Source organism: Neodiprion lecontei, chromosome 3 (genome assembly GCF_021901455.1).
Source record: "Neodiprion lecontei isolate iyNeoLeco1 chromosome 3, iyNeoLeco1.1, whole genome shotgun sequence".
In the NCBI taxonomy this organism is placed as follows: domain Eukaryota; kingdom Metazoa; phylum Arthropoda; class Insecta; order Hymenoptera; family Diprionidae; genus Neodiprion; species Neodiprion lecontei.
In genome coordinates, this window is record NC_060262.1 from 16,765,925 (window position 1) to 16,781,591 (window position 15,667).

The 15,667-nt window shown below is 37.9% G+C and overlaps 1 protein-coding gene across 3 annotated transcripts in view; it reads right to left on the reverse strand.

Annotated features, from left to right (window-relative positions):
* Window positions 1-2,161: 2,161 nt before the first annotated feature.
* The window catches only part of LOC107227666 (diphthine methyltransferase), a 102,979-nt gene continuing 89,473 nt past the window's right edge, over window positions 2,162-15,667 (reverse strand). For 2 of the 3 annotated variants that reach the window (XM_046734986.1, XM_046734987.1), the window contains one exon: window positions 2,162-2,536. In XM_046734986.1, coding sequence (XP_046590942.1) covers window positions 2,167-2,536 — 370 coding nt within the window. In that variant the 3' untranslated portion in view covers window positions 2,162-2,166. Of the gene's footprint in view, window positions 2,537-13,818; window positions 14,213-15,667 lie in introns of all 3 variants that reach the window. The other variant, XR_006903468.1, reaches the window with a different exon arrangement.

A 15,667-nucleotide genomic window follows, 5' to 3' on the forward strand; every position in this document is an offset into this window, starting at 1 on the left:
GTGATGATGGGGGCGAACGCTCGAGTATGGTCGACCGACGTCGCATGCATTGTTCGCATTTGAATGTTGACGAGCCGAATTCCGAGGGGTCGAAATTATATGCAGATTTAATGCATGAAAGGTGAAAGTCGCGCGAACAAACACCCGTACAAGAGGCAGAAGGCTCTTTGCGTTTGATAGCGACATTGCAGATCGCACAATTAGGAGCCATGGTAATGTGAAAGAGAAATACTCAATCGATCGATCAGCGATCGATAAAAGTGTTCGCAAGTAGGTGATTTGAATTCTTGTAGTCCCAGATGATAAGAGAATGATCCGATAATCGACAGAGCTCGTTATCGATAATTGCTCGTAAAATGAATCCCAGCAGATGACGTCACGGTCTCACTCAGTGTGGCGCAAGTGATAGAAGGATCCCGACAGATGGCGCCACCAATCCACAATGGAGAAAAAGCGAGATTGACAGGTGAGCAAAAAAGCGTGCCAACGAGCAATCCAAAGATTGAGGTTAGGAAAACCGTCAAATCCAAAACCAAAAAGCGCCGTGCAGAGGAAGAAAAAATGCCAATTTCAACAGTGCAGTTTGAAAAAGGCAGAAAAAGAGCATGCCATACAATCTGTAACCAAAAAGCCCGGAGGCAAAAAGCGGCAGAATTTGAGCTTGAAAGACGAGCCGAAGAGACACACACAGGCTGTACTTACAGTTTGGAGAGAGAGAGAGGTGATCTTTGGTGATCTTTGGAGATGTTAATTCCTCTTATTTCTTTAGCGAAGGACCAAGAATCTTTAACGTAATATCCAGTTTTGCCCATAATATTGGATAAGATTCCTGCACATACTTTAGATATCTTATATGTGGGAGATTTTATGATTAACACAATCGGTCTGAGAAGATGATCTTTTTTGTGTACCTTGGGTTAAAAATAAATTTTTGGTGGTAATGCGTTATGTGTTTTAAGCATTTTACATGTCTGGTCACTTACACCCCCCTTTTTCGCTATGTTATTGATTATGTCGTTAGTTTGTTTCTCTATTATATTGGTCATGTCCTTACATTTTTTATACGTACTGGTATCATTGAGTATTTCATTAGTTTTTTGGTTATACTTTTCTCTGTCCATAATGACAGCAATGTTACCTTTGTCTGCCTTTGTGATAATGTCTTGGTGTGTCTCTAGGAATACATGTGCTTTTTTATATTCAGCATTGCAATCTCTACAACAAAAATCATGTAGACAAATGTATGACATAATTCATCATATATGACATAATGACATCATTGTTATTATAACTAACATTAAGCAGGTCAAAATGACAGACGGATAGTCACTTCCTTCTGTATCACCATGTAAGCAACAACTGTTAAGCTAAGAAATGTCTAGAAATGTGAGTTTGTAATATTTTATTATCTTATGACAACCTAATAACTATAACTGATGGTGGCATTTATGTATAATAATTTTAATTGAAAGCTTCAATTGTAAAATGTGTTTAATTTAAATTAGTTAATTTTTTATTTTTATTTATAATATTTTTTAAGAAATCTGATGATGGCAGGTGGGGTCCTGCCGAAACGTCGTAATAAAAGCATCATTCTATGAATTGTATCTTGTCATTATTAACTGTTTCAACCAACGAAAATTTAATCATACAACAAACACAATCACGAACTTCAAACATCATAAAAATAGGACGTAATAACATCACGGCTGGATGTGGATGCGGTCATCGATAGCCGCACATCGTGATCACTATGATCCACCCCGTAACAACTCTACCAATTATCGTTAGAAATTGTGTAAACTCAAAAAATTGCTATTTATAATATCATATAATGTATCAGGAATTCAGTTTTTTAGAAGTCACATAATAAAGGTAATGCTTTTGGGTGATTTATAGTTTATTAGTCGATTGCTGTCAAATTGTTCACATTAAAAAAGAAGAAAAAAAAAAAAAGAAAATTGCATACCAGTAAAAACCAGTTTGGACCACTGCCACTGATCCAAAAACTTCACCCACCGTCAGTCGACCCTGCGTCAAGATTAGCCCAATGATAGACAAATAATGAGCTGATTGTTTACTTATACATCGAATCTTCTTTGATAGCGTCCCTGGTTGAGAAAGACGATACGAAAGGAAGGATAATAATGGAACCATTGAGTTTATTCACTCTTGTTTATTCAAGTCAACACTGCTCAATTTCAACGTGTGATCGTAAAATGAGCATGTTCCAATCAGCACTCTTGTATCTATAGTACAATCCGCAATCCCCAGACGTTTAATTTCACTACTGCTCAAAGATGACCAATCGCTGCCATAAGATATGCTTTCATGTTCCGTGTATTGGGCGATAACATTAGGTGCTCCTTTATCAAGACAATCGATTATCTTGAACCCGCCATACATACATGCAGCCAACAAACATGTATGATGCTTGGGTTCCCATTTCAAACGCCAGATACCACCGTTGAGATTCAGCTCGGAAACTGGATTACGCAATTTTCGCACATCCCATAATCTCAAGATTTCGTCGTAGCTGCAAGTACAAAATAGATATTGATTAGAACAATAATGCATTTTCTCTCCGACCTTATCCAACCTACATATATGAGTGTAGATTCTTGATATCTTAAGTCCAAATGAAAAAACTGTCCATTACTTGACGTTTCGGCCCTATAAGAGGGGTCCTCCGCAGAAACTACATGAATGTTGTATAGATATAAGTATACAGATTATAACACATATACACACACACACAATTTTACAATCAAATACCGACATCAATTATAAGAAAGTATCGAAAAAATCATCATAGAATTCCTAAATGGAAAAAGCTATCAGGTAAGTAGAAAAAGAATTTAAGAATAGTCAAGTTAAAAAAACAGCAAAAGGGAATCAATCTGTAACGGCAAACAAGGTTAGGAGCTGTTTCAAAAGAACACTGCACTACAGAAAGAAGGAAAACTAATACTACTTGCAATAAAAAAACCGTGAGAGTATGCTTATGCTTTATCTGGCTTCTTGGGAAACATATTAATTAGATTTGCTAATCGCGAGTACAATTAAATCTGTAAAAAAGCGGGATCGAAACTTGGTCGTGCAGAAGCCGGGAACAAGTGGTCACCTGAGCAGTGCGCATAAGAGAGTGGCAACTCATAACCCCTAAAAGCATGGTATCACTGTCATGGCGGCTGGCGCTAACAAATCTAACAAGTCATAATAGTTAGGTCGCTTACCATTGAAGGAATTATCTACTAGTCTTATTCAAAATCAAATTATGAAATTACTTAAATTGTTAATGTCAGATCTAAGATTAATGCTACTATTATCACTAACAATTTTACACATCACTACAATCAGTCTCTTTCTTAATCCTTTTCATGGCAAATCCTTTCCTGATGTCTTTTCCCATGTTGGAATTCTATGACGACTTTTTTTTATATTTTCTCGTAATTGATGCGAGTATTTGATTGTCAAAACTCTTTCCTTTCCTTTGGTTATATATATTATTTTATGTATAACTTATATCTATATTATAATATATATTGTCACGTTCACGGGTTTTTCACGGCAGGTTGCCTTGGCAAAACGCCGTGCCCGTGAGTTTCCTGTCCTTATTCAGGTGATAATTGAGTTACATTAAATTTATTTGAAAAAGAGCTCTGTTCAGATTCGGAAGAGGGTTGGTTAGTTCCCTGTGTTACAATCCGGTAGCAATCTGGCTTAGTTTAAAAATGAAGAATTACAAAAGGTGGGACTCATGCCCGAATTTATGCGATAACAAATGTTCTTAGTGCTACTTGCCTACTTATTAATTGGAACAAAAGAATAATTCAAATAATAATTTCCACGTAATTAGCTGGTTATGCTCCTGCAGTGTTATGATTCTACATGGTTTTCTAAACTCTTCTATCATCTTTCTTTTACATTGAGGCACATTAGCCACTTTTTCTCATTACCTGCATCTGAATGTGATTGTATAGAACTAGGCGCTTTGCTAAGATTTTGCTAAGCTGAACTTACGTTAGAGAGTGAACTCTCGAAATAAGCATCACCTCTTCAGGTAATAATGAGTCAGCCTGGCGCTATGCGCAGGATTTGTTCTTCAACAGAGTTTTGTAAATAACGAGTCAGTGGGGCGTTATGCAACAGATCTGTTAGCTGTCCATTGGAATCCTGCCTGGGTTAAATGATTTCTGTGGTATTGTCATCGTGAACGCGTCAGCGATGTTCCTATGCCTGGCGGTATGTCTGCGTCACTACGTCCTTACGTCGATGTGCCGGCATCTCTGTTGCGTGATGCCGTTTGTGTCGGCGCGTCGATATGCTAGCATTCGTATGAACGGTGTTCGGTCCCCGGTAAGATAACCAAATTCGTTACCATGTGTAACTTCTAAGGAGGGCCCTCCTCAAAGGGCCTGGACCGCAAATAATTGACAGTTTTTTCATTTGGATCTAAGACACTGAGAACCTAGATTCATTGATAAAAACACGTAGTATACATGTTCCAGCTTTCCATATCAAATCAAACGACCGATTCACCCGATCTCTCTCTATTTTTTTGCTATTTCATGTGATTCAAATACGTATCGAAAGATTTAAACATGATTTTTTTTTCGATTTTTCGGATCTAATGTGTTCCCATGGCACCCGTGCGAAAGATCGGATTTCAGCAATTTAATTACTTGTGTGGATAAAGTTAGTGAAGTTGTCTTAACGATGCATCTTTAAGAAAAATTGTTACTCCACGCCCTTGGCTGTATCTGAAATTTAGTAAACCATAACAAACAACATAGGATCTTCTTTTGAAAAGCCAACTCCTTCAAAGCCATTCTAAAATTGAGTAATAATGATGTTTTCTCTGATGTTACGTCAACGTTACTAACTTTAGCCTCATAATTACTTTCCAGATCCATGTAGCTCCAAATCTAGGTGACCTATGAAAATAGTTTACTTGCAAAAGTTTTTCTATTTTGTATGAATTTTTGGCTTGTCACTTAAGAAAAATGTCTTCTCCGTTAAAGTGTGCCGAAAATCGGCGTAAATCATTCGTAATACAAAACTATCTAACAAATCGCGCTAACTGAAATTTATAGGTATCATGCAAAATATTCGTTTTTTGCTAGGATCCCAAGTATTTTTGTATACACTTGTTTATTTAATGAAGTCATATCAAAAATAAGTTTAAATAATAATTTCTGTATTATTAAGGGATCTGGTCATATCTCACGAAAGTGCCGAGCTACGCGCACACCACTAGTGCCAACGCATGGACAAGTTTTCTTTGGTAACATTTGTCTGCTACGCTTAGTTTACGTAAAAATTGTGCGTGTGTTGAAGACGTCTTAAGCTATCCATCAAATTTGGGCCCAACATTCTGCACGCCATTCTTTATCTTACTATGAAAGCTTTTCTTTTAAAAATCTTCATATTTTTTTAACGAAAAAGAGTACAAAATATAGGCGAAATTGGATAATTTTTTTCAAACCACCGCCATTTTGCTAAAAAAATCGTCCATAGGAAGATAGGAACATTCAGCATAATTAATGATCTTTTACGAATTTTGCTTCAGATAATATTTACGCCCACAACCTTGTACACCTTCGGGACTACTTTTTATTCAGTGACATTTTCAATCGTTGGAAAAAATGTAAAAAAGAAGTTAAAAAATTCATTTTCTGTTCTTCATGAGTGCTTTGATTTGACTTATTATCGTATCTTGACCATCGGTAGAAAATTACGAAAATCATCTATTTTTCGACCCATCACACTAGGATGATTCCCTAATGAAAAAAATTAGACATCCCCGGTTAAGAATGACAACATATTTTTGCAACTTTCTGGTCGATATATATACAGGGTGTCCCTAAATTGAGGGACACGGACCAGCCAGCGTGATACCTGACTGAAATGCAACCGAGAATTTCTTTACCGGAAGCTCGTCCAACGCATAGTTTTTGAATTATAAGCGATAGCGTTAGGCCAATCAGAGTGCACCATTTCATCTGGATTTGCCGCCACGGAAATTGCTGTTTTGTTCGTCTGGGTGAATTATTATTATTCGGTTACAAAGTAAATATCGGCACCTCCCCTCACTCGCTGTTGTACCCCTTCTCGAGCGCTGACCTCGGTATTGTTGCCGCGGCACACGCTGCCGGCCGCACACCCACGGACGCACACTCGTGTGTGTGAAAATAAGCGAATGCCCAGCTCCACAATACTACGAAACACACATACACGAGTGAAAATAAAAATAAATCTCGAAATAAATCAGCGGATTTAAGATTTAATGTTATAAAACACTTCCAATCATCGATGTATGCATAAAACTAGAGATTTTAGATGATTGATATGCCGTTAGGGTTCATAATTAGTCATTCAATCAATCTGAATTATGCTTTCCGAACATTTTTTGTGTCTTTGCAACATAATTTTTCCACTAGCTTTAAATTCATCGTTGACATCCGATTTTTCAATAATGCGAGGGAAAAATAACTCGCTGAATTGACGTGTCAATAGGTTTGTAAATCAATTACGATTCACCTGAGTTAACACAAAATAACTGAATAAATGAGAATTCACTGAATCACTAAAAATGATAACTGAAATCATGAGAATTATTTGAGATATAACTGAATTAGGAAGAGTTGTAATAAGTCAAGTTACTTTGAATTACTTTAGATTCGTGCCAAAATTTTGTGTTTGAAGAGAAAAATAATTAAATTCAAATAAAAAAGTAATTTTAAATCGAGAAGAAGGAAATTCCCAAATACCTGAATTCAAATGAAGCAATTTCAATTTAATAAATCTATCTGAATTTGAGGAAAAATAATTATTATTATTTGGAATAGAAAAATGAAGTCCAATTACATCAATAAATTCAATCAATTCAACTCAAAAAAATTTGGTGTCATTCAAATTCCTAGTTATTTCCTCGTCGATTCAATGTGGGTCTGGAGCCGCTTGTTTACTCACACGAACGATGCAATACTGTATCGATGTATGTGATTTAAATATCAATTACTCAAAATTTATCAAACTTAAAAATATTTTGCATAAGACTATGAATTATCGAAATATCTCTTCTGATATTAAGACTACACGCAGAAATTTACCAAATTGATTAATTTTTACAATTTAATCGAGCCGTGTCCGATTATTTTGTTGAAATCGATTAATCGATACATCGATTATTCTCAGATAAGTGGCCATCACTAGCATTGATCTCAACAGTTTCAACGTTACTTGCTACTCCAGACCCACATTGAATGGACGAGGAAATAACTGGGAATTTGAATGACACCATATTTTTTTGAGTTGAATTGATTGAATTTATTGATGTAATTGGACTTCATTTTTCTATTCCAAATAATAATTATTATTTTTCCTCAAATTCAGATAGATTTATTAAATTGAAATTGCTTCATTTGAATTCAGGTATTTGGGAATTTCCTTCTTCTCGATTTAAAATTACTTTTTTATTTGAATTTAATTATTTTTCTCTTCAAACACAAAATTTTGGCACGAATCTAAAGTAATTCAAAGTAACTTGACTTATTACAACTCTTCCTAATTCAGTTATATCTCAAATAATTCTCATGATTTCAGTTATCATTTTTAGTGATTCAGTGAATTCTCATTTATTCAGTTATTTTGTGTTAACTCAGGTGAATCGTAATTGATTTACAAACCTATTGACACGTCAATTCAGCGAGTTATTTTCCCCTCGCATTATTGAAAAATCGGATGTCAACGATGAATTTAAAGCTAGTGGAAAAATTATGTTGCAAAGACACAAAAAATGTTCGGAAAGCATAATTCAGATTGATTGAATGACTAATTATGAACCCTAACGGCATATCAATCATCTAAAATCTCTAGTTTTATGCATACATCGATGATTGGAAGTGTTTTATAACATTAAATCTTAAATCCGCTGATTTATTTCGAGATTTATTTTTATTTTCACTCGTGTATGTGTGTTTCGTAGTATTGTGGAGCTGGGCATTCGCTTATTTTCACACACACGAGTGTGCGTCCGTGGGTGTGCGGCCGGCAGCGTGTGCCGCGGCAACAATACCGAGGTCAGCGCTCGAGAAGGGGTACAACAGCGAGTGAGGGGAGGTGCCGATATTTACTTTGTAACCGAATAATAATAATTCACCCAGACGAACAAAACAGCAATTTCCGTGGCGGCAAATCCAGATGAAATGGTGCACTCTGATTGGCCTAACGCTATCGCTTATAATTCAAAAACTATGCGTCGGACGAGCTTCCGGTAAAGAAATTCTCGGTTGCATTTCAGTCAGGTATCACGCTGGCTGGTCCGTGTCCCTCAATTTAGGGACACCTGTATATATATCTTTTATTAAACGTGAAACAATTGCATGCATTCGCGGTAATTTGTAACCCGATTGCTCAATTTATGGCTATATTACGCAGTATTTTGTATTTTAGATACAATCGTGAAACTGTTTTATATTTCGATTACAGTCGTTAGAGCATAATTTTACCTAACTCTAGACACAAGTGTCATAAATGATAATAATTGCGCTAAACCAGGTAAGCTAAATTGGACACTCAAAAGCATAGAGAAACCTATTGAAATCGATAGTAGGGATTATCGCATTTGCGAGATACTTAATTGTAACAGTTGGTTTGAGGTTACTGAAGAAGGCTAGTAAATATAATACGATAATTCTGGGACACAATAGCGGCATACCGACAAGATCATCCCCGATTCCTTCCGTACCGACAGTCGGTATGTTACCCCGCGATGGTAAGCCTTACCTACGGTGGTGTTATAGACAGGAGCGTTATCATAGGTAGCGCCACCGGTGTTTTTGCTCGATTTCACTGACACAGTTCAATAACGAGATTTTAGTATTGTCAGATGAGCAACTATTTTTCAATTTTTGCCGTCAGATGAGCAGACATTTCGAATTTTTGCTGTTAGATGGCAAACATTTTACCGACGGAAGTCCTACCTATAAGAACATCAACCCAGATGGCACCACTAGTCACTGTTTTACCGATCAGGTCTGTTGTGCGCCCAATACCCACGGCAAGATGGTGTTATCTCCAGTCTTACCGACAGTCGGTGTTACTGGCAAAAGTCTTACCGCAGGTGTTGTCACAGGTAGCGCCCCCTTCATAGATTAACCGATGTTCGATCGATCGACTTTGATTTGTTTCCAATGTCCACCGCAAGATAGCTACTTTTTAACGTCCTGGTAGCTGCACCAGACAAATCAGTCCACTAAAAAAAAATCAAACGGGAGATTTTCTTACGTTTTATTACTAAATTATTACTGCAACACTAAATTTATTACCCCTACCAGTTCAGCGTAATCGTCTTGTGGCGTAGCATTGGTCAAAGTTGCACCAGCAATATCGTAAATTACCTATATTTCACACCATCAAGGTGTACTCAAGGTCAACATTTTTTACTTTTTCATGACTTTTTGAGGATGTCAACCTAACATAAGGAATATTAACCCATAAGGGGGTAAACAACCCTTATTCCTTAATTCTATGTATAAATCATCTTTCAGGCTGAGAACTGACCGAAACAGATTACATTCGACGTTTATTCACACCTGCAGACATACATTTATGCCCTGAAGCATTTTCAGACATTAGGGGTGCAGTAGGATGCGGTAATAAACAAACATGCCCCGACAATGTCCGTTTTCACCGAATTCCGTTGACATTTCGCGCGACTAATAATTTTTACCCACCTCTTAGGATCTTTCAAGTTTCAAAAACCAGAGCACCTTTTGTCTGGGAGTAAGTAGTTGTATCGGGATGCATTTTCGGACGTTTGGGCTGCAGTGGAGTGTGATAATAAAATGACTGACCCCAAAAACATTCATTTTCACCCAATTCCGTCGACATCTCGCGCGACTGATATATTCACTCACCTATGGAGATTTCTCAAGTTTCAAAAACCAAAGCACCTTTTACCTAGAAGTATATAGTTGTGTCGGGAATCATTTTCGCACGTTTGGGGTGCAGAGGGTAGTGGTAATAAAATGATTGACCCTAATAACATCTATTTTCACCCGATTTCTTCGAGACCATGTTTCAATCAAGAATTTGACAGATGAAAATGTTCAAATATCAAAAATATAAAAAAATTGTTAATTCAAAAACGCGTTTTTAAATTATAGGGAAATTGTTTGGAGGAAGGGTTTTTTTTCCTGGAAATCATTGTTTTTACCGACGATGCGATTGTCAAGAACGAATTTTTGATGATGTCATAAACAATGCGTTTGTTTATAACAATTTTTTGAACAATCGAAACATTGGGAAAAAAGTTTTTGTTGGTAGCTCTATTTGATTTAATTTCGTTTCTTAAATTCTTGATTAAAACATGGTCTCGACGGAATTAGGTGTAATCGGAAGTTTTTGAGAAAAGCGTCATTTTATTACTACAATCCACTAAACCCAAAACGTTCAAAAATGCTTTCCAATACAACTACATATTGCTAGGAAAAAGGTGCTTTGGGTTTTAAAACTTGAAAGATCTCCATAGGTGGGTAAAATATATCAGTCGCGCGAGATGTCGACGGAATCGGGTGAAAACGGATGTTATTGGGGTTAGTCATTTTATTACCACAACCAACTGCACTTCAAACGTGCAAAAATGCTTCCCGGCACAACTGAGTACTCCTGGCAAACAGTTGCTTTGGTTTTCAAAACTTAAAAGATTGTAAGAGGTGGGTAAAAAATATCAGTCGGGCGAGAAGTTGACGGAATTCGGTGAAAACGGACGTTGTCGGGCACGTTTTTTTAATACTACATCCTACTGGACCCCTAATGCCTGAAAAAGCTTCAGGGCACATAACTGTATGCCTGCAGATGCGACAAAACGTCGAATGCAATCAATTTCGGTCAGTTCTTAGCCTAAAAGATGATTTATCCATGGAATAAGGAAAAGGAAATATGAATATATAATGTTTACCTCATTATGGGTTAGGATTCGTTATGTTTGGTTGATATCCTCAAAAAGTAATAAACGCGTAAAAAATTATGACGTAGGGTACACCTTGATGGTGTGAAATTTAGGTAAGTTATAATATGGCTGGTGCAGCTTCGACCAATGCTACGCCACAAGACGATTACGTTGAACTAGTAGGGGTGATAAATTTAGTATTGTGGTAATATATTAGTAATAAAAAAAGTTAGAAAATCTCCCGTTCGGTTTTTTTTAGTGGACCGATTTGGCTGGTCCAAGTACCGGGACGTTACTTTTTATTAGGTGGAGGTGGTAGTGGGTGAAATAGAACGTTTCAAAATAACGGTTGAATGCTTTGAACAGATCGTAAACATTGTTCACACGAAATGCATACGAAGACCTGTGGAGTAGGTTTGTAAAAACATATTCCCACAAAATGCATGTCGAGACTTGTCCGGTGGAAAATCGGAGTAGGGATGGGTGGTATGTAACACGCGAGCTTATTTCGATGGTCACTCTGTTCTGATCGTCTCTTCACGTTGTGAACTGTTCTTACTTGTGAAAAAAGGAACTCTCATCGAAACACGATGGGTCTGACAAAAGTCAACCACGTCAGCCGCCTAGAGAATTTGCCGACCAAAAAGATGTCGGAACTCGAAATTGGGGAGATGTAAGACGTCACTGGGCTAAGACTGGTCAAAACGAAATACGGGGTACGCGTTCTGGCAACGATCAAGGGAAAATACAACGTCTTCTTGCCACCGAGAATCGCGAGGGTTCTACAAGAAGATTCTCATCAGCTGGCCGAAATGTGTAATATAGCTAAGGAAAATCATTTGCAATTGAAATGCCATGGTGAGGAATTCAACTAGTTTGAATTGTCATGCAGTTATGTACCATAAATAATCTATGTCATCCCCTCCACTTCTACGAAATTCATCCGCAACGAGATAAAAGCAGGTGCGGGAGGCTGAATAGTCAGTCTTCTACCTTCAGTATTTGAGAAAAATCGAGCGCAACATCCCTCTTCAACGTGGTGATGATCCTAGATGTGCAATGTTTCATCAGCCATGGCAAGAAGCTTGTACGAAATGAAGTCGCAGTCATCAACGCAAAACAGACGGGGCTTGGTTTACATCTTTATCAAGCCACCCTGTGATTTGGCTAACTTACCGCTTGAATGTGGAACCACTAATGCTTGGTTAACACTCAATCACCATGGAATACCATGGAATGCTGGCAATAAATCTCAGAAGGATGTATCGAAGATTGTGAGAAAAAAGGTGAGAAATGCGTGTTACGTATACGTCAAACGGAAGGAGAAAAAAGCATGGCTGAGGGAGATCCTCGATCGTACAACGAGGGGCATTAATATGAAAGATTTGCACATCACACCCCTGCACCGAAAAAATTTAAATGTATGGAAGCTGCACCCTGGCATGACTTAAACCATGGATACTTCCCATCGGATTGTATCTGGAAGCATGCGGGGGAACGATCGATTTGGTATGATGACAACCCTGAATACGTCCCGACATACAACTGCGCCTTTGAAAACGCGCAGCGGCTGAAGAGTTGGTATTTGAAGAAGTGTACCGGCTCTTTGGAGAAATCCTTCCGTTTGTACCAAGAATAGGGCGGTTTAAGGGCAATGAGGTCTGAGGATATCGCTTCATTGCCAAAAGAATTCATATACATGTTTGCATCAAACATTGTCAGTGGTGTATGGGATAAACTGCGGCAGAATATGGAAATGGACGACAACATTGCCAGTTGCCGCAGATGCCTCCTGCATTGTACACAAGAACCTGATGGTGATATAGCGGATGGAACAAACCCTCTGGTAAAAAACTGTCCTGAAGGCAACTGTCTGCCTAAAAAATACCCGCAATATGTACATAAATACCAATAGAATTCATTACAATTATTACAATTATATCCTGGTTTATACATAGAATTAAACTGAAAGATTCAATAAAATTATTTGCTTATCTAGATAATAGAATTTATTACAATTATATCCCGACTTATACGTAGAATTAGTGAAGAATATTAAATAAAATTATTTACCTATCTAGAAAATAGAATTTATTACAATTATATCCCGGCTTGTGCATAAAATTAAAATGAAATATTCAATGAAATTATTCACATACTTGGAAAAATAGAATCTAACACAACTATACATATATCTTTATAGCTCTCACACGTTCTTGTAATATAAATTTATTTGAGGGAAAATGTAAAAATATTATAAATCTTATTTGCGGTAAAATACATGATGAGTAATTGTGAATTTTATGTAATTCATAGATTTATTCTTCAAAATATCCTTACACTTCCCCATTGCTTCGTTTCCAGCCAAGTGCCATTAACTAGCGTGAACATTGGTCTATAAGCACGTGTTTGAGGGTTCGAATTTCTCTGAATGGTTAGTTGTTAACTCTAGATTATGCGGATGTGACTTTTCCTCAAATGGTATGAACATGAATCACTCGGCCAAGAATCAAGAATAGCAAATTTTTTTCACGTCAGATATCGCTCACTACCTGCTTTTCGCTAGCCGATTTTTCCCGTGACATGGTCCTACGCTGATTAGGGTTGGGAGTGTGCAGACTCAAACGTGTTTGTCATAATTTTTTTTATTCTTTTTCGAAAGGTGGCAGAAAACTTGGACCCCCACCCCCCACACCTAAATTCTCACGATCAGCACATCCGATGCAGACTTCTCAGTATTACACGATACGTGCAAGTCAAACGTTTTGCAGGTTGAAACTTCGAAATATATCGACATCATCGTTAAAATGATGGCCGCCGAAGCATACTCGAACCTCGTCAAGATGATGGATAATACATACAATTTGTTGAGCGAGCTACATCCTGAGTGAGAGAATGACGACATCTTCGAACATTCGATTGACGTTGGAATGCAAAATCTTTAATTGCTGTGTGATGTTTCCATGCGTCTGAGAACGAGCGTGGGTACGAAACTACAGATTCAACACACAATCTCACTCGTGCAATCCTGTGTGACGGAAGATCCAGCAACAGCTGCGGCAGCAACAGCAGCAGCAGCAAGCTCTAGTGACGGGTGGTAATATCAGCAGTCCTGCGGATATACAGACGGATGATGTCGATAGTACTTTTGCCAACCGGATCCGAACAGGGGTTGTCACAAATCTGTACCACAAGAGTTTGGCGGCCTTTCTGAACGATGCCCAGCGGGTCATTGTTGAGCGATTGAGGATGGTACTGCGGAAGGAGGGAAATGGGAAAGTTAACCTCACATTATCGTGCAAATTTGAAAACACAAAGCTCGATGTGATTGCAAAAAAAATTGAAAGCTTCAACACCCCCAACGCAACAATCCTCCCCTCGAGCGATATACAGACGATTAGTGTACATGCGCACGGAATGATCTGCTTGTGAAGGTTGAAGATTTTGAAAAACGCGATTCATGGTGGAGCATAATCGAGATCCTCAATACTACCGTCAACACCAACCAGTACCAGCCTATCGCTGCGGGGCTTTCAACGTTCGTTGAGCTGCCCAAGGATATTCAGCTGCAGAAGGCTGTGAAAGATGTCTTCTCTGGTCCATCACTACAGCCCTTCACCCAGTCAACACCCACGCTGAGAGGACTCACCACATCGTCGGTATATTTCCGAGTTGGACTGTACAGGTATTAAATTCCCTGCTACTCTGCATGCCGTGAAAAAGTTTGAGAGATTGAATAATTTGCGAATTAATGTATACGGGATAAAGTCTCAAACTTTTTCACACCATGCAAAATCAGAAGACAGCGTCAACGTGCCAATTTATTTAAGTAAAAGTTTGCATATTGTAAACATTAACACGATTCATCTTCTGAAGCTTCAAAGTAATGATTGCCTCAGAAATTATATGACGCGCGAGTTCACACCAAAATTTCACTTTGCTTGGATTAAAGATTTCTCACGATTGGTGAGCAAGCAATTGTGTGATTCCAATGGCCACCTGTTTTTATGCGACAGTTGTTTGTGTCACTTTGCCGTGAAACACGCCTACGACAGCCATCGGCAAGATTGTATTATGTTAAATAAAGTGCGTATGGAATTTCCCGAGTCTAAAGATTTAGCATTTTAAAATGATCAAAACAAGCGCACCGTCCCATTTGTCGTTTATGCCGATCTCGAATGTATATTAAAGTCCGTACCGGTGGTGAATTCCAAAATCATGCCTCAAACCGTAGAACACATGAATTTTGAAAGCATGTCCCGCACAGTGTAGGATACTAAGTATGTACATTGCGCATACGATGAGACTTTATCAGAGTTCCATAGTAAACGCGGCGCTGATTGCATGGATTGATTCATGCAGTAGATTAAAGATTTATCAATTCAAGTAGAGTCACGCATCAAAATATAATTCCGATGGGGTCTCTTACCCAAGTGCAACGCGATTCTTACATGCGCGCAAAAAATTGCTATATTCGCGAAAAGCTATTCACCCCTGAGGAGAAAAACTGTCTCGATCACTGTCACTTCACGGGTAAATATCGCGGTCCTGCTCATAATCGATGTATTCTGAATTTGAGAGAGACGCATACAATTCCAATAGTTTTTTACAATTTATCTGATCAGGATTCGCACTATTTACACTGCTACCCACAAATAAGGAAGAATATATATCCTTCACAAAGCGAGTTGATGGAAGAATGATGCGTTT